This window comes from Erinaceus europaeus, chromosome 12, assembly GCF_950295315.1.
Source record: "Erinaceus europaeus chromosome 12, mEriEur2.1, whole genome shotgun sequence".
Classification (NCBI taxonomy): Eukaryota; Metazoa; Chordata; class Mammalia; order Eulipotyphla; family Erinaceidae; genus Erinaceus; species Erinaceus europaeus.
Window position 1 is genome coordinate 90,371,098 of NC_080173.1, and position 19,701 is coordinate 90,390,798.

The 19,701-nt window shown below is 43.6% G+C and overlaps 1 protein-coding gene across 1 annotated transcript in view; it reads left to right on the forward strand.

The window, feature by feature from the left end:
• Positions 1-19,701, forward strand: part of DNAH9 (dynein axonemal heavy chain 9) — a 340,864-nt gene that overhangs the window by 306,298 nt on the left and 14,865 nt on the right. Inside the window, exons 62-66 of the mRNA XM_007522773.3 lie at positions 1,044-1,171; positions 5,521-5,748; positions 10,871-11,062; positions 12,754-12,945; positions 16,982-17,152. Coding sequence (XP_007522835.2) covers positions 1,044-1,171; positions 5,521-5,748; positions 10,871-11,062; positions 12,754-12,945; positions 16,982-17,152 — 911 coding nt within the window. The remainder of the gene's footprint in view (positions 1-1,043; positions 1,172-5,520; positions 5,749-10,870; positions 11,063-12,753; positions 12,946-16,981; positions 17,153-19,701) is intronic.

A 19,701-nucleotide genomic window follows, 5' to 3' on the forward strand; every position in this document is an offset into this window, starting at 1 on the left:
TCCCTTATTCTATTTCCAGTACCAACAACATCCAACAGGACATTCCCAACTATGTCTTTCTCTTCCTCTCTTAACTCTAACCTATGCAAAATGATGACATGAAAACTTTCTTTTTTAAGAAAAATCTTTTTTTTAAGATTGTATTTATTGATAAGAGAGAAGAGAAGAGAACTAGGACACCAGCCTGACACATGTGTTGTTGGGAATGGAACTTGGAGCCTCACACTTGAGAGTCTAATGCCTTAACCACTGTAAAACCTCATGGGTCACAAACTGACAACTTTTCCATGTATTGGAAATAATAGGAAGTTAAAACAGCATCAAGTCTAGGAAGCCCTAACTACCTAAATCCTACCCCTTCTGGCCACATTTTCTAGTAAAGATACAGCTATATGTCCAGAGGACAAATCAAGTTAGAAATAACCACATAATTGCTACTCTTTGGGCTTTTTCATATCACTACTTCCTAGAAAAGTGGGCTAACAGTTGGCCTTCACATACAAACTACACATAAGAGCATCAATGGATAGTATGGCTATACACTGGAGAAGTTGAATGAAGAGGGAAGAGTGAAGTGATCTTAGCCTAGTTAAGTCGGTCTCCCCCGCCTTTTTTTTTTTTATTTATAAAAAGGAAACACTGACAAAACCATAGGATAAGAGGGGTACAACTCCACACAATTCCCACCACCAGAACTCTGAATACCCTCCCTTCCCCTGATAGCTTTCCTATTCTTTATCCCTCTGGGAATATGGACACAGGGTCATTATGGGATGCAGAAGGTGGAAGGTCTGGCTTCTATAATTGCTTCCCCGCTGAACAAAGTCTGTCTTTTAAACAAGAACAGAAAGCTAAACTCTGTAGTGAATCTGTATCCCCCTCCCACTCACCCTGCTCCACTTACCAGGAAAGAAAAGGTTAGCATAGAAAGCTTCAGGAATAGTTTAAGGAGTGACATGAAGGTATGTGTTTTCTTATCAATATGAAATAGGACAAACCATCAGATACAAAAGATTATAATGACAACTCCATATTCCTTTTAGGTAAAAAACTTGGGTACACCTTTAACAATCAGAATTTTCACAACGTGTCTTTGGGACAAGGACAGGAAGTAGTAGCTGAAGCCACACTGGAACTAGCGGCCCAGAAAGGTCACTGGGTTATTTTGCAGGTATGTCCATTCTCCCTACCTGGGTCACTCTTGATCCTGGGCTTCTCTGTACTTTTTGTCATCTACTTGCGTTTCCATCCTCCACCTTACCACCTGTACTTGTTAATCTCATTTTCCAGTTCTTTCTGGTGTTTTCTTCCTGGATCCATTCCCTTCCTCCACCCGCTCCTGCCACTCTCTTTAGTTTACTTCAAATTCTCTGCTTAGAAAAAGAAGTCAGTGAGTCGGGTGGTAGCACAATGGGTTAAGCGCAGGTGATGCAAAGCACAAGGACCAGCATAATGATCCCGGTTCGAGCCCCCGGCTCCCCACCTGCAGGGGAGTCACTTCACAAGCAGTGAAGCAGGTCTGCAGGTGTCTGTCTTTCTCTCCCCTCTCTGTCTTCCTCTCTTCTCTCCATTTCTCTCTGTCCTATCCAACAATGATGACTTCAATAATAACAACAATAATAACTACAACAACAAAAAAGGGCAACAAAAGGAAATAAATAGTTTTTTTTTAATTTGAAAAAAATAGAAAAAGAAGTCAGTTCTCCCTTTGGGGCAAACTAATGAAGTTGACATTAAACTGAAGGTATGCCAGCTAGATTTTTATCAGCTGCTAATTTCATAGAAGTTAACTCTGTTGGGTTACATGCTCTTATATATGTAGATGGAACATTACATATGTAACTAGAAACTTTGTTTCTTCTCTAAGAGTTCAGGATGTTGCTTAGAAATCTGAAACAGTGAGGCTCGGCAGTGACACACCTGGCTAAGCACACACACTACAGTGCACAAGGACCTGGGTCAAGCCTCTGGTCCCCACTTGTAAGGGGAAAGCTTCACAAGTGATGACACAGGGCTGCAAGTGTCTCTCTCTTTCTCTCTCTCTCTTTCTCTCTCTGTCTATCCCTCCCTCTCAATTTCTCTCTGTCTCTATCAAATTAAATAATAAAGTTTAAGAAATTATTTTACAAAAAGAAAATCTGAAACAGCCACTATTCATCTCCTATCATAGTTCTTTATTCCTGTTCCATGCAACTTGTTTGGAAGCTAAGCTATGACAGAACAAGTGACTTTTGTTTGATTTCTCCTTTTTTCTGAAAGCACCTTACAAATCACCTCTATGAGAACAGCCATGGCTATGTCGAAATAATATACTGTGTCTTTGTCCATCACAACATTTTATTAGGTCAAGAATGGCAAAGTGGCCTTTTAGCAACCAGCATTCTACTTTGAACCTAATGGACACTCAACAAAAGCCTGTTGGGTGATAAAATCAGTGATGAATTCAGTGAAAGAAAAAATAAATAAATAAATGAAGGGGCTGGGTGGTGGTGCACCTGGTTGAGCGCACATATTACAATGCACAAGGACACAGGTTCGAGCTCCTGGTCCCCACCTGCTGGGAGAAAGCCTCATGAATGGTGAAGCAGGTCTGCAGGTGGCTTTCTGTCTCTCTTCCTCTCTATCTCCCCCTTCCCTCTTGATTTCTGACTATCTCTATCCAATAAATAAATAAAGATTAAAAAAAACAAACAGAAAGAAATGAAAAAGTAAAGCAGTTGTCTGGAAAGTGATTCAGTCACAGAACTTGGAGAAACAGTGGCAGTCTTGGGAGAAAAGGTGATGACAGATGATTCCTCCTGTATGACCAGCATGGAGTTGCCCCAGGTTCATAGAGATGCCTTTCTGGACACTAGCTCCTTGAGCAGCCTAGAGAGCGTTTCCTCCCTCAACACCTACAGGCAGCTCAGAGCTTGCTTCTCATTTTGTTCTGGTATGGCTTCCAAGAACTCTCCAAGATTCTATCGGGGAGAAGGAAATAATTTAGTGGGTATAGTCATTCCTCACAGGACCACATACAGTCACCAAGGACAGCACTAAGGGAACTCCATGGATGGTGTCACGATGTTTTAAAGAAAGTACCTATTCCTTTCCCTTTACCTCTCTACTTCTCTCTTTCATTAAAAATGTAGAATAAGAATTGAGTAGTCCTATGAGGTAGCCTATGTGGTAGACACTGGTTTGGCCTCTTCTTGAATTCTAGATTTAATCCTCCAGCAACACATAATGCCAGAGCTGAGTGATACTATGCAACTCTCTCTTTAATCCCCCACCAACACATAATGCCAGAGCTTAGTGATACTATTCAACTCTCTCTCTCTCTCTCTCTCTCTCTCTCTCTCTCTCTCTCCCTCCCTCCCTCCCTCCCTCCCTCCCTCCCTGCTTCCCTCCTTTCCTCTCTCTCTCTCTCTTTTTCTCCCATCCCCACCTTTCTCTCTCTTCCTCAAGTGAATGGCTTTGGGGTAATTCAGAAGTATCATACATGTGCAAGTTCCAGAGTTATTCCTTATGGCCAGATTAAGGAAAAAAAAAAAAAAAGGCAAGAGGTGCAGTGGTAGCGCATGGGAATTGCTCCTAGGTTCTATCCCCAGAACCACCAATAGCCAGAGTTAGTGCACAGAACATGATCCACAGGAGTCTGGTCTGTGAGTGCTGCTTTTTCTTTAAGAAAAGGGGGCAGGAGAGAGAGGCTAAATTCAGAAGCTGGAATTTGACCAAGTAGCAACTCTTGATCATTGATACTTTCTGGCTCTCAAGGAGGTTTTCTAAAGTCTCCACTCAAGAGTGATTATAATTAAATTTTTAACAATTTTTCATTTTAATAATCACTAGTCACTTTCGCATAGAATTTTATAGTATGCAAAATCTTTTTTCAATGCATTGCATTTGGTTATTTGCAGTCACTGTAAATTAAGGATGGCATATATTGTCATTTCTCTTTTTATCTTTTTTTATTTTTATTTCTTTATTATTGGATAGAGACAGAGAGAGATTGAGAACGGAGGGGGAGATAGAGAGGGAAAGAGATAGAGAGACACCTGGCAGCGCTACTTCACCACTCGTGAAGCTTCTCCCCTACAGGTGAAGACCAAGGGCTTGAACCCAGGTCCTCACATACTATAATGTGTGTGCTCAATCAGGTGTGCCACCACCTGGCCCCTATCATTTCTCTTTTTTAAAAAATTATTTATTTATTTATTTATTTTCCCTTTTGTTGCCCTTATTGTTGTAGTTATTGTTGTTGTTATTGATGTTGTCATTGTTGGGTAGGACAGAGAGACATGGAGAGAGGAGGGGAAGACAGAGAGGGGGAGAGAAAGAGAGACACCTGCAGACCTGCTTCACCACCTGTGAAGTGACTCCCCTGCAGGTGGGGAGCCAGGGGTTCGAACCAGGGACTCAAACCTGGATCCTTACGCCAGTCTTTGTGCTTCACGCCATGTGCGCTTAACCCACTGCGCTACTGCCTGACCCCTAATCTCTCTTTTCATAGAAGAGAAAGCAGTACACAGAGAGAACATTGCCATGCCTCAAGTACTGTGTTCAATTCAATCTGTGTATTTAAGGCTCTGCAAGCAATCTTGCTTTCTACTTCTTTTTTTTTTTTTGCAATCTTGCTTAAATATTAATCAAAATACTTTCATCCATCCATTATAATGAAACACTACAGAACAGATAAGCAGTTATCCTTACTGAAATGAAGGGCACGTTTCAAAGTAGGGCTAAGAAATAATTGTAGGTTTAAATTTGTAGAAAGAAAGAGAGAAAGAAAGAAAGAAAGGAAGAAAAAGAAAGAAAGGAAACCTATGAAGCTAATAAGAAACCAGGCAGATGAGCAATGAATCACCGTGTTTTAGAAAGAACATTTTGGCAACAATGAAAATTGGGGTGGGGAGGATGGCACAAGGAAAGAAAGAAGTCAGAAAGGCTAACCAGAATGAGTTTAAATCAGAACTTTTCCAGTTTCAGTAGGAAGGCTAATCATTAGAAGAGGATTTGATTGAAATGCATAGACTCAAAAAACAAGTCTGCCAGAGGCCAATGAATCTGCATTTCTCATTAGCTCCCAAGTATCACAGATCCGAATAACCCAGGTGTCAGGCAGTAGGCATCTGGGCTTAGAACATAACCAGGTATTAGTCTCCTAATGTAGTTCCCAGATCAGCAGCATCTGCAGCACCTGGGAATCTGGCAGGAGTGCAAATTTTCAGGTTTCATTCTGAACCCACAGATTCCAAAACTCTGGGCTAGAACCTAAGCATCTTTGTTTTAAACAAGTCTCTCAGGGAATTCTGAGAACCTTGTGCTAAGATAGGTAGTCCATCCACAGATAAAGTTCACCTGCAGGATTCCAGGAGTGCCCTCTTACCAGAATCCCCAAGATTCCTGCCGCTGTCTTTGATTGATCTGAGGTGAAAGCCAGGTGTCTCCTCTAGCTGGCTTCCTGATAATTACTCATTGCTAACACAACTCAGCAGATGCTGTTGGGTGTGTGAGGGTGGTTTCCTTCTTCACTATTAGAACATTCACCTGGTTGCCAAGTGGCTCAGCACCCTGGAGAAGAAACTGGAAGAGCACAGCAACAACAGCCACCCGGAATTCAGAGTCTTCATCAGTGCAGAGCCTGCGCCCTCCCCTGAGGGTCACATCATTCCCCAGGGCATCCTGGAGAACTCCATCAAAATCACTAATGAGCCTCCCATGGGCATGCATGCTAACCTCCACAAAGCCCTGGACAACTTCACTCAGGTATGATCCTGGGGGAGAGGAGGATGGAATAGTCTCACTATGGTTCTTGTCTGCTCCTTTATTGGGAATCCTGACACACACACACAGTGGAGTGTTAATTCACAACCTGCAAGGGGGGGGGGGGGTTCCCTTCACAAGAGGTGAAGCAGGTCTGCAGGTGTCTGTCTGTCTCTCCCCCTCTCTGTCTTCCCCTCCTCTCTCCATTTCTCTCTGTCCATCCAAGAACGACATCAATAACAACAATAATAGCTGCAACAATAAAACAACAAGGGCAACAAAAGGAAATAAATAGATAAATAATTTTTTTTAAAAACCTTGGGTATGTTGACTCTGATGTGGGAGAGAAAATGCCCAGGCAAAGAAAGAGTCAACTAACCGAACTCTAGGAAGGAGAGAAGCCGCAGATAACAGGAGACCTTGAGAAAGCCCCAACACTTACACACATGCACAGGCACACACATACACACGCACATGCACACGCACACATGCACACATGCACAGGCACACACACACACACACACATTCTATCTTATTCCAGTAGGTCTTGAAGCTTCTGAGTCCTGAGGCTAAACTTTGCCCAGACACAGCTATGCAGGACCAGACCCTGAGCAATGGCCCTGCAGGACCCTATAGAAGCTGCACCTTCCCTTTGTTGGGGAGCCCAGAATTCTCTAAGAGCACCAGCCTGATCTCCCTCCCTCTTTCTTTCTGGCCCATTAATGTAAATAAAGTTCCTCCTTGTTGATTCCATCTGCTGGCTTTGAGTCTTGAACCCACAACAACTCCCTATGAAAATGATTACTTAGAAAGCCTACGATTTCTTTTTTTTTTTTAAAGATTTTATTCGTTTATGAGAAAGATAGGAGGAGAGAGAAAGAACCAGACATCACTCTGGCACATGTGCTGCCGGGGATCAAACTTGGGACCTCACGCTTGAGAGTCCAAAGCTTTACCACTGTGCCACCTCCCGGATCACAACGATTTCATGTTTTTGATTATTATCTTTTTATTTATTTATTTTCCCTTTTGTTGCCCTTGTTGTTTATTGTTGTTGTCGTTATTATTGTTGTTGTTATTGGTGTCATCATTGTTGGATAGGACAGAGAGAAATGGAGAGAGGAGGGGAAGACAGAGAGGGGGAGAGAAAGATTGACACCTACAGACCTGCTTCACCACCTGTGAAGCGACTCCGGGGGCTCAAACTAGGATCCTTACACCCGTCCTTGCACTATGCCATGTGTGCTTTGTGCCACGTGCCACGTATGCTTAACTGCTGCCCTACCGCCCGACTCCCTATTATTATTATTTTTATTGGATAGAAAAAGCTAGAAATTGAGAGGAAAGGTATAGAGAGGGAGAGAGACAGACACCTGCAACACTGCCTCACCACTCGTGGAGCTTTCCTCCTGCAGGTAGCGACTGGGGGCTTGAACCCAGGTCCTTGCACACTGTAACTATGCCCAACTAGGTGTACCACCACCTAGCCTGCCTACAACTTTATCTTCTACAGAAGCCATCTCTTCTTTTTTTTTTTTGGGGGGGGGTGCTAATTCTTTTTTTTGTTTGTTTGTTTATAAAAAGGAAACACTGACAAGAAACATAGGATAAGAGGGGTATAACTCCACAGTTCTCACCACCAGAATTTCATATCCCCTCCCCTCCCCTGAGAGCTTTTCTAGTCTTTAACCTTCTGGGAGTATGGACCCAAGATCGTTGTGGGATGCAGAAGGTGGAAGGTCTGGCTTCTGTAATTGCTTCCCCGCTGAACATGGGTGTTGACAGTTCAATCCATACTCCCAGCCTGTCTCTCTCTTTCCCTAGTGGGGTGGGGCTCTGAGGAAGCGAGGCTCCAGGACACATCGGTGTGGTCATCTGCCCAGGGAGGTCCAGTTGGCATCATGGGAGCATCTGGAACCTGGTGACTGAAAAAAGAGTTAACATATAAAGCCAAACAAATTATTGCCTAATCATGAACCTAAAGGCTGGACTTGTTCATAAGAAGAGCTGGGGCGGGGGTCTCCATTTTGTAGATAGTTAGTAGTCCTATTTATTTCCGTTATATTCCAAAGAGCCCATGACTATACTAGTTTTTTTCAAGGCGTCTTTTGTTAATGTTCCTTCCTTAGGAAGGTATGTTTTCCTGGAGAGGAAAATGCACTGAAGTGTGACTACCAACAGAGCAGAGAAAATGGAGACCAGATCAAAGATCATTTACCACCTGGGTCTTGGTGGAATCCATAGGAAGGATTCTAGAATGTTGAGACTTTCCTTTCTTTCTTGTCTTAATTTATTATTTTATTTATTTATTCTTTTGTTGCCCTTGTTGTTTTATTGTTGTAGTTATTATTGTTGTCATTGTTGTTGGACAGGACAGAGAGAAATGGAGAGAGGAGGGGAAGACAGAGAGGGGAGAGAAACATAGACACCTGCAGACCTGCTTCTCTGCTTGTTAAGTGTCCCCACTGCATGTGGGGAGCAAGGGCTCAAACCCAGATTTCTGCACATATCATTGTGTGTGCTGAACGGAGGCCGTCACCATCCAGCCCTACGTTAGAGTTGTAGTACTAAATCTCAGTAGAAGTAGTATCATGCAGTCTATCTGGTTTAAGCTTCTCAGCCTCCATGTGTCCTTATTCTTATACTTGCTTTTCTGAAAACCCAATGGCCAGTTACTAAGAGATAATGGGGGACTAAACTCCAAGAAGTACTGACTTCCCTTGGTTGTTCTGTTCACTCCATAGTTAAATTTTGTTGTTGGTGGTGGTGGTGGTGGTGTTGTGTGTGTGTGTGTGTGTGTGTGTGTAATTTACATTCAGCTTAAGTAACTCACTTTGGGAAACAGAGATACAGTTATGACTACTCATTGTCCACCAGAGTTTTAATGGTCTCATCCTGCTTTTATAAGTGTCTTGGAATGGAGACCTTCTTATTCACTCTGTTCCTCCGAAGCCTGTTTTAACTATTTAAGAGACAAATCACAGAACTGGGCCTGTTTTCTTCCTGCTTCCCTGATGGCTGTGCTATTTGGTGATGATGATTTTATTCTATCTCAGAGTGTGCCACTGTCAAGTCATTTCTGCTTTGTAATGTGAGACATTTTGTCTTTGTGCTTAGAGGCATTTTTCAGCAGGACCCAATTTTTTTTTTTCAAAAGTAATAATGAAAGCATCCTCTATGTCTGTGGAGAACAGCTTTATCCAGAAAGCAGTTAAGAAATTCTCTCCTGTGGGCACTAGGTAGTGGCACAGTCAGTGGTGGGCACATGTAACCATTTCCAAGTGTGCGTGTAACCTGTTCAGACCTCTGATCCCCACCTGCGGGAAGGAAGCTTCACCAGCAGTAGGGTAGTGCTGTTGGTCAGTCTCTCTCTCTCTCTCTCCCTATTTATTTCTGTCTGTATAAGAAAAAAATGATTATCACCAGGAGCAGTTGAGTCATTGTGCAGGTACTGAGCCCCAGCGATAATCCTGGTAGCAGAAAGGAAGGAAGGAAGGAAGGAAGGAAGGAAGGAAGGAAGGAAGGAAGGAAGGAAGGAAGGAAGGAAAGGAGAAATAGAGAAAAGAAGGTGAGAGGAAGAAAGGTGGGGAGATAGCATAATGGTTATACAAACAGACTTTCAAAGTCCAAGGTTCAATTTCCTGCACCACCATAAGCCAGAGCTGAGCAGTGCTCTGATATCTCTATCTATCTCATTTTAAAAAAGTAAAATATTTTTAAAGGAATTTTTACTTATGTAAGGCAGCAATTTTGTCCTTTGCAGACTTTTTTTTTCCTGCTTTTTTAATGATTTTTTTTCCCCGAGTGGCTAATGGTTTACAGTATACCTGTGAACACATGACTACAATTCCTTACCTCCCTGTGAAAATGTGTCTGTGCTCCCATCCTCAACTGAGTCCTTCTCTGCCCACATGCACCAGACCCTGTGTCCTCCCCACCACCCCCACCATCCCCTATAAAATTCAGCAAGAGCAATTCCGTTTTTTTCCTCTGGATCATCTCCTGTTGGGCAGTACACCAGCTCCCCCCTGCTTAACACTGTGGTCTATTTACATAACCACTGTTACCTAAGAACCGCCCTGCCTGCAGGGCATTGGTTTAATCCCCACTGGTTCGAGCTCTTTTTCCACTCCGCCCCTTCTCCTAGTCACAACCTGTTTTCCACCGTTTAATCCCCACTGGTTCTTGAGCTTTTTCCTTCTCCCCACCCCCTATCCTACATCCTCTTCCGACCTGACATTTCCTCAGGAGATATAAAGGACAGGGCTTTCTAATGAAGAGAAATTAGATTAGCTAGCTTGCACTGCATTCCTCATCAATAAAGATTGAACTGCGTCCCACTCAGCCATGAGTCCCTGGTTGTCTCTCTCCTGCCCGCGAAGCTAGCCCGGCAATCTCCTGTTTCTTTTCCTTATGTATCTTCTTCTTATAAATCAACTACACACACACAGACACACCACCACCACCACCACCACCACCACCACCACCACCCCTCTGTTCCGTGCACCACAGCCAGGAACCCTCCTTGCTCTTGTTGCTGCGGCTGTATGTCAGACTACACCTTCTCAGGTTGTGTAGCCATTAGCATCGTGACAGGCACAGCTTCTCCTGTTTCCTGAGACTCTGATCCCATTCTTTCCCTCCCTAAGCCATTCCCACCCCCACCCTACCCCCACCAGAACCCCCAGGCAGCTGACACAGGGATTCCTCTTTCACGAAGGCAATAATTACACCTACTTAATTTCCATGATAGGCAAGAAAGGCATGACAGGAAGGGAAATAACTGGAGATGATGCCATGGGAGTCCCAGCTCACATCCCAGCCCCAAGTGACCCTCCACCTTGCTTTCTCTAGCTATGCTCCGGAACCGAACAAAACATCTATGTGCACAAACGTTAGCCTTAAACCAAAACCCGTTACAACTCATCTAAATCTCTGTACAGCCTCTAAACTCCAACTTAGTCCCTCTGGAAGACCCCCTTACACCTAGTCACCACGCAGTCTGTAGTCTCACTGTGGCTGAAAACTAACCAGGACTCACAGAGACTCAATTCAACCCACTCCCCAGCCTGCCCTGTGTGACGGTGACCCAGTGCTAACGGGAGAGGCCACACTTTCCTTTCAGGACACCCTGGAGATGTGCTCCCGAGAGACAGAGTTTAAGAGCATCCTCTTTGCTCTTTGCTATTTCCACGCTGTGGTAGCAGAAAGACGAAAGTTTGGACCCCAAGGATGGAATCGTGTCTATCCCTTCAACACTGGGGACCTCACCATCTCTGTGAATGTGCTGTACAACTTCCTGGAAGCCAACACAAAGGTAAAAAAAAAAAAAGCAGAGGCCAGGGCGGTGGTATGGCAGGTTAAGGGTGCACAGTGTGAAGTGCAAGGACCGGTGTAAAGATGCCGGTTCGAGCCCCTGGCTCCCCAACTACAAGGGGGTCGCTTCACAAGCAGTGCAACAGGTCTGCAGGTGTCTATCTTTCCCTCTCCCTCTCTGTCTTCCCCTCCTCTGTTTATTTCTCTCTGTCCTGTCCAACAACAGCAGCTATAAGAGCTACAACAATCAAAGCAACAAAATGGGAAAAATGGCCTCCAGGAGCAGTGGATTCACTCTGCAGGCACCGAGCCTCTGCGATAATCTTAGAACCAGAAAAAAAAAATGAAAAAGAGCCCAGCCAGTGTAAGGACACACCAGAAGGGGGGCTTCAGTAAGGTTGGTATGTGCCCTCAGGAGGAGTGATAGAAGCCAGCATGAGGCAAGAGGCAAAAAGTAGTACCATGGTGAGGGCAGAAGCAGGAAAACTCAGGAAACTGGGCTAGTGACTCACTCTGAGAGTGTGACTGTGGTGTAAGCACTCGCCCAGAGACCACCAGACCACCCCTGTATACTGACACGGACTCTCAGGGAAAGACCACACTCACTTGATGTATGTGCCTCTTTATTAAATGAGCCAAGCATGCAGAATTCCTCCTGAGGCACAGAGTTCTTCACATAGGTGCAGTCACCCTCGTGTTGAAAAATAAGTGTCTTTAGGGGAGTCGGGCGGTAGCGCAGTGGGTTAAGCATATGTGGCACAAAGCACAAGGACCGGAAAAAGGATCCCAGTTCGAGCCTCTGGCTCCCAACCTGCAGAGGAGTCACTTCACAGGCTGTGAAGCAGGTCTGCAGGTGTCTATCTTTCTCTCTCCCTCTCTGTCTTCCCCTAATCTCTCCATTTCTCTCTGTCCTATCCAGCAATGATGACGTCAGTAACAACAACAACTACAACAACAATGAAAAACAACAAGGGCAAGAAAAGAAAAATAAAAAATTGTTTTTAAAAAAAAGAAGTGTTTTTAACATGCCTAGTTCCCCTATTCTCTTCTCCCTCTCAAAGGAAGACAAGCACTAGCCACCTGTGTTTATTCAGTGGGAGAGACTGACCCTTCCATCAACACTCTTCCAGCTCATGAATTAAACACAGCAGGCCCGTATGACCCGAGAAGTCCTCCTTCTTAACCCCCAGTGGCCTGAGTGGTCTGTTCTTCACCATGATACCTTGCATGTCAAATAAAGCTTTCTCTTAGAGCCTTTCCTCCCTGACTTCAACACCAGGCACTTGCCCACTGGATTTCATTCACTTTCAAATTCTGAAGGAGATAATTCATTAGTAGTTATAGTTACTGGTAGAAGATGGGGGCGGGGATCCCAGCCTTTGCTTCCCTCCACTGGACATGCTTGGGTAGGTAGGACCTGACTTTGTTGCCATAGTTAATGACCATGAAAGAAGGAAGGTATCACTCTGGAAGGAGATGGCCATGCTTGCCTCTCCTCACCCTTTGATGGATTTTTTTCAAGCAGGTAATGAATTGCTAAAGGCACCACACTCTTTTGGGCCCTGTGGGTTGACAGCAAAGATATTGCTCCTAATATATATATATATGAACTCATTTGTGATTTATGCTCTGCTCACACATGAGGCCAGTCCTGATGTCTGTGTGGTATACTTTGTTGCCCGTATCCTTCAGGTTCCCTATGATGACTTGCGCTACCTCTTTGGAGAGATCATGTATGGAGGCCATATCACAGATGACTGGGACCGGAGACTCTGCAGAACCTATCTGGAAGAATTTGTCAAACCAGAAATGCTAGAAGGAGAACTGTGTCTGGCCCCAGGGTTCCCACTCCCAGGAAATATGGACTATAATGGCTACCATCAGGTAAGATTCTTACAATGGATGAATAATGTTCTTTCAGATCTGCATCTTTCTTCCATGCTGCCCTATATAGCTGAGAATGTGCCACCCAGGGCCAGGAAAGAATGGCATGGACAACCAAGTTTGTGTCAAGTATGGTGGTCAGCTCCAAGATTGCTTTGTTCAGTTTGAAAGCTGTAGGACTTCTGACTTCATATCAATGATAAAAAATTAAACCTTAGGGGAGTCAGGCTGTAGCACAGCGGGTTAAGCACATGTGGCGCAAAGCGCAAGGACCAGCTTAAGAATCCCGGTTCCAGCCCCCGGCTCCCCACCTGCAGGGGAGCCGCTTCACAGGCGGTGAAACAGGTCTGCAGGTGTCTGTCTTTCCCTCCCCTTGTTTGTCTTCCCCTCCTCTCTCCATTTCTCCCTGTCCTATCCAACAACGATGACATCAATAACAACAATAATAACTACAACAATAAAACAACAAGGGCAACAAAAGGGAAAATAAATAAATTTTTTAAAAAATTAAATCTTGGAGATCTTTTTATCCTTGATTTATTTCATAATCCTATTTGTTACTCTTTTACTTAAAAACATCTGAAGAATTTATTATAACTGTTTTCATTGAGGATATTGAAAAAAGTCATTAGAAGCAAAATTTCAGGTAAGAATTTAGCCAATTGCAGGTCAGATATATATTAGTGATTTTAAATATCTTAAGAGAGGCATGATCTCTGCTGCTTGCTGTGAACACAGGCACACGTGCACCCATCTACCCATGCAAAGAAAAGCATTCTCGTGAGATTTTTTTCATACTATTTTGGGTTTTCATTTTCCTATTGCTACAATTTATTTAAAGTATTCATATTTGCCACTCTATTGAGGAAAATACATTGTGTCATTAAAAAAAAAAAAAACATCTTTTGATGGTTGGAAAGATAACTCATTTGAATGATACATTTGCTTTGTCATGGACGCGACCCAGGATTGAGCTGGACCTCCACCACCCTTAAGGAAGTTTCAGTACTGTGGTTTCTTTCTCTCTGTCTCTCTATCTCTGTCTCTTTTTTATGTGTTTCTTTTTTTTTTTGCCTCCAGGGTTATCACTGGGACTCTGTGCCTGCACCACAAATCCACTGCTCCTGGAGGCTATTTTTCCCCCAGTTTTGTTGCCTGTGTTGTTGTTATTGCTGTTGGGTAGGACAGAGAAATTGAGAGAGAAGGGGAAGACAGAAAGGGAGAGGGAAAGATAGACACCTGCAGACCTGCTTTGCAGCTTGTGAAGAGACCCCCCCCCCCAGGTGGGGAGCCAGGGGGCTTGAACAGGGATCCTTGCACTTAGTGCCATGTGCACTTAACCCACTGCACTACCACCCAACCCCCATCCGTCTCTTTCTATCTGAAAAAAAAAAAAAAAAAAAACCAGCCTGGAACAGTGAAACCTCAGTGGTATATATATATATATATATATATATATATATATATATATATATATATATATATATATATATATATATGTTAAAAATGGTAACCAAGAGCGGGGGAGACAGCATATTGGGTATGCAAAAGATTTGCATGCCTGAAGCTCTGAAGTCCCAGGTTCAAACACCAGCTCTGCCGTTAGCCAGGGCTGAGTGATGCTCTGGTCTCTCTCTCTCTCTGTATCTTTCTCTCTGTATCTTTCTCATAAAAAAATAAATAAATAAAATCCTTTTTAAATGGTAGCCAAACTGTTTCTTGGGTTTTGTAAAAACAGAGTGTTTAAGGGGGCGGGGGCTGGTGCGTGGCACAGAACTGTAGTTCAAGTGTGAGTGTAGAATTATAGCCCTTCTATTTTATAATTTTACAAAACACCACGAAAGCACTTATAAAACGTAGACAGTTTTCATTTGAAAATAATATTTTGTTGTTGCTTGACTTTGAACATGCCTCAAAACGTATTGCCTATCCAACTTAAGGGAAATAGTCATAACTACAAGCTTTAAACTTTTTTAATTCATAAAATGTAAGAGGATTAATAATGAAAATCACTCCAAGAGAAAAAAGGAACCCAAGAGAAGAAGTAATAAGCGATAAGACTCCTTAAAGAAAATAGAAGAATTTTTTTTTTTTAATTAATTGGCCAAAAGACTTTAAGGCTTTAGTCAAGAACGTTGTGTAAGGGCTCCCCCTAGTGTTCATGGGACAGTTCAACAAGAGGCTGACATAGTTGATGACAATAGCAGATTTTCACACCTTTAAGTGATAGAGGTTGGTTTGCGTTTTCTTTAGACGTCTCTATTAATCTGTGAGAGAACAGATGCTTACAGAGCACCTACCAAGAGACCGGGTGTGTGCTGAGTGTTGGAAGAAATATAAAATAAAGGGCTGGGCGGTTACGCAGTGGTTTAAGCGCACATGGCACAAAGCGGAAGGATCCCGGTTCCAGCCCCCGGCTCCCCACCTGCAGGGGAATATTCACAAGCAGTGAAGCAGGTCTACAGGTGTCTCTCTTCTCTCCCCATCTCTGTCTTCCCCTCCTCTCTCCATTTCTTTCTGTCCTATCCAGCAACAACGACATCAACAACAACAATAATAACCACAACGATTTAAAAAAAAAAAAAAAGGACAACAAAAAGGAAAATAAATAAATAAAGTTTAAAAAAATATATGGGAGTCAGGCGGTAGCACAGTGGGTTAAGCGCAGGTGGCACAAAGTGCAAGGACCAGCATAAGGATCCCGGTTCGGGCCCCCAGCTCCCCACCTGTAGGGGAGTCGCTTCACAGGCAGTGAAGCAGGTCTGCAGGTGTCGATCTTTCTCTCCCCCTCTCTGTCTTCTCCTCCTCTCTCCATTTCTCTCTGTTCTATCCAACAACGACGACATCAATAGCAACAACAATAATAACTACAACAATAAGGGCAACCGAAGGGAATAAATAAATATATTTTTTAAAAGAAATACAAAATAAACACGGAGACATTTGCTTTTAAGGAACAGCCTTTGACTTCAGCTAGATGTTACCAGCACCTGGAAACCAAAATCTAATTAGGAGTTAAGTATGAAGGCTAACTTCTTGCTATAATGGAAATCATTGAGAAAGAGTACCCACAGAACATTCAGAGAAGAAAGTACAGCTGAAAAGTTTGAGGTGAACCCCTCCTGCCAACTGTTGACGAATATGTACTATTCACGTGCCACACTGTTCAAAAACTTTTTTTTTAATTCAAACACTTATCTCAAGTGTCGGCATTTTCCAACGCACACCTTGACCTTCAACAAGACTCACACACTGATTTTTGCCTGCATGGTCCTGTGTTTGCTTTTAGATTCATTATCTCCCCTTTAACTCCCTTCTTGATTTCTCTGTCTCTATCCAATAAATAAATAAGTTTTTTTTTTAATGGAGGAGAACTAAGATATCAGAAGAGGCTGAATATTTCTGAAGAAATCTGAGAAGTCCTCCTTGTGTATGGTGGGAAAGATAGACGTCAGAGAACAGGGTAAGATTGGAGATAGAGGGAGTCAGGCAGTCTGCAGTGGGTTAAGCGCATGTGGCGCAAAGTGCAAGGACCGGCATAAGGATCCTGGTTCGAGTCCTGGGCTTCCCACCTGCAGGGGAGTCGCTTCACAGGCGGTAAAGCAGGTCTGCAGGTGTCTATCTTTCTCTCCCCTTTTCTGTCTTCCCCTCCTCTCTCCATTTCTCTCTGTCCTATCCAACAACGAACGACATCAACATCAACAACAACAATAATAACCACAACAAGGCTACAACAATAAGGGTAACAAAAGGGGGAAAAATGGCCTCCAGGAACAGTGGATTTATGGTGCAGGCACTGAGCCCCAGCAATAACCTTGGAGGCAAAAAAAAAAAAAGATTGGAGATAGTGTTGCTTGAGTTTCCTGGAAAAGAATGATTTTATGAATAGGGGAAGTTCTAGAAAAATAAGTGATGTCAAAGGAAGGCTAACAGGAAGATGGCTAAGTGGTAGGTGGGGAACATGTTGGTGTCAGTCAGGAGAGTGCACAGATGGGATCGTGATTGCTTTTAAAATGAGTTTGCCTTTCACCTCCAGTACATCGATGCCAAGCTGCCCCCAGAATCGCCATACCTGTATGGCCTCCACCCAAATGCAGAGATTGGTTTCTTGACACAGACCTCGGAGAAACTCTTCCGCACAGTGCTGGAGCTCCAGCCCCGGGACAGCCACACTGGGAATGGAGCAGGAGCCACGAGAGAGGAAAAGGTACAGGAAAGGGGGTGCCTGATGTCATTCTGGGGAGCCCGAAGGAAGCAGGTGGAGACCGTTCTCCCACCGGCTGACCAGCGGTATACAGAGGCCACACTGTACAGTGCACCCCAGCCACGTGGCCCGTCCAGCCATAATGGGCTTGGCTCTTCATCTTCCAGAATCTCTCTCCTTCCCCTAGCATGTCACCACTCTGGCCACCTGGTTACATTGTCACTCATTTCTGCTATGGGGCTGTCGGTTTGTTTGGCTTGTCCACCCAGAGACACGTTTAATGAATTTTGTCTGTCAAAAGTGAAAAAAGGGCGGCCCGCTCAATGGTGGTTTAAAAAGCTGAGGGTGGGGTTGACAGCATAATGGTTATGCAAAGAGACTCTCCTGCCTGAGGCTCCGAAGTCCCAGGCTCTATTCCCCGTACCACCATAAGCCAGAGCTGAGCAGTGCTCTGGTAACAACAAAACAAAACAAAAAAATAAAGAAATAAATAACCGACATGACTTCAGGATTCCCGGACAAACTCAACAATAATAGTTGGACAGCTATTCCCAAGTATCTCCATCATTACTCATTTGGATTAACCTGTTCTTCTTTTTTTTTTAATTATTTTTATTTATTTTTCTTTTTTTTTAAATATTTATTTATTCCCTTTTGTTGCCCTTGTTTTTGTTTTATTGTTGTAGTTATTTATTTCATTGTTGTAGGATAGGACAGAGAGAAATGGAGAGAGGAGGGGAAGACAGAGAGGGGACCGATAGACAGACACCTGCAGACCTGCTTCACCACTTGTGAAGCGACTCCCCTGCAGGTGGGGCGCTAGGGGCTCAAACCGGAATCCTTATGCTGGTCCTTGCACTTTGCACCACCTGTGCTTAACCCACTGTGCTACCGCCTGACTTTTCTAAATTTTTTATTTATTACTAAATAGAGACAGAAAGAGATTGATAAGGGAGGAGGAGATAGAGAGGGAAAGAGACAGACACCTATAGCCCTACATCACCACTCATGCATGTAGTTTTCCTCCTGCAGGTGGGGACCAGGAGCTTGAACCCAGGTCCTTGCACATTATAATGTGTGTGCTTAATCAGGTGCAACACTGCCTGGTCCCCTTAACCTACTTCTCTTTAAAACAAAACAAGGCAATGCTATATTCTCTTTGTATGAATGGTACTTCATCAAAGTGTCCCCTAATATATAGTCAAATGCCACTGAACAAGGGACTTCCTGAAATTTCAGAAACATGGAGAAGAATTATAAGGCAGAAAGTCAGACGAGGGTGTGATATGGGTTTGAGGGTCACCAGTGTCAATCAGGGGATTCTTCCTGGTGTGGGCATGTGAGGGGGAAGAAAAGGAATGAGGCATTAAAATGAAGCTTACGTGTGTGTGTGTGTGTGTGTGTGTGTGTGTGTGTGTGTGTGTGTGTGTGTGTGTGTGTGTTTTATTTATAAAATAAAAATAGAAAATATTGGCAAATCCATAGGATAAAAGGGGTACAAATCCACACATTTCCCACCACCAGAGTTCCATATCCCATCCCCTACCCTGGAAGCTTTCCTATTCTTTAACCCTCTGGGAGTATGGACCCAAGATCATTGTGGGATGCAGATTCATGGAAGGTCTAGCTTCTGTAATTGCTTCTCTACTGGACCTGGGCATTGGTGGGTTGATCCATACTTCTAGCCTGTTTCTGTCTTTCCCTAGTGTGGCAGGGCTCTGGAAAGATGAGGTTCTAGGGTACAATGGTGAGGTCATCTGCCTGGGGAAGTCAGGTTGGCGTCATGGTAGCATCTGCAACTTGGTGTCTGAAAAAGCATTAAGATATACAGAAGAAAAAATTATTTAATAATCTGGAAACTAAAGGCATGAATATAGCAGATGCAAGTTGGGGTCTCCATTTTGAAAAAAAGTTAGTAGGTCTATTTTAGGTATATTCCAAGGGGCCTTTAACTTTACTAATTTTTGCCTGAGCCTGGTATCTAATATGCTGGTGGGCCAAAGGTATTGTCTGGAGAGATGGTGTCAGGGTTGGAAATAGGAGTAGAAAGCTGGATCAGGGAAGAGAAGTAGCTCCCAAATCTGGGAAAAGTATATGCCCTACAGGACCTTGCCCTCAATGTGTATCGACAACCATGGGGATTATCCCATTCTCAGAAGGGAGGTTGGGCCATAATCCTCTACCACTGGAAGAAGATGGGTCAGGCAATGGGTGCAGCCTGGAATGCTTCTATCTATGGCCACAGAATGCGAGCTCAGACTTTCAGGGATGCAGAGGTTACACAGACTCCTACACTGAATATAGGCCCCAGATCAAATCGATGGGGTTTACAGTTCACTGTGTTTGTTTGTTTATTTGTTTTTCAAACACAAGTAAATATCCAGTGGTGAGGGCATAAGACAAGTAGCACCCTCATCACTGAGGGTTAAAGCTTAAATTAACAGAACATTTTGACAAGCCACTAAAGTTTAAATGTTCATATTTTTATTCACAATTCTGTTTGTGGAAACCCAACCAGTGATAGTGTTCAAAAGTATCCAGATATCATTAAC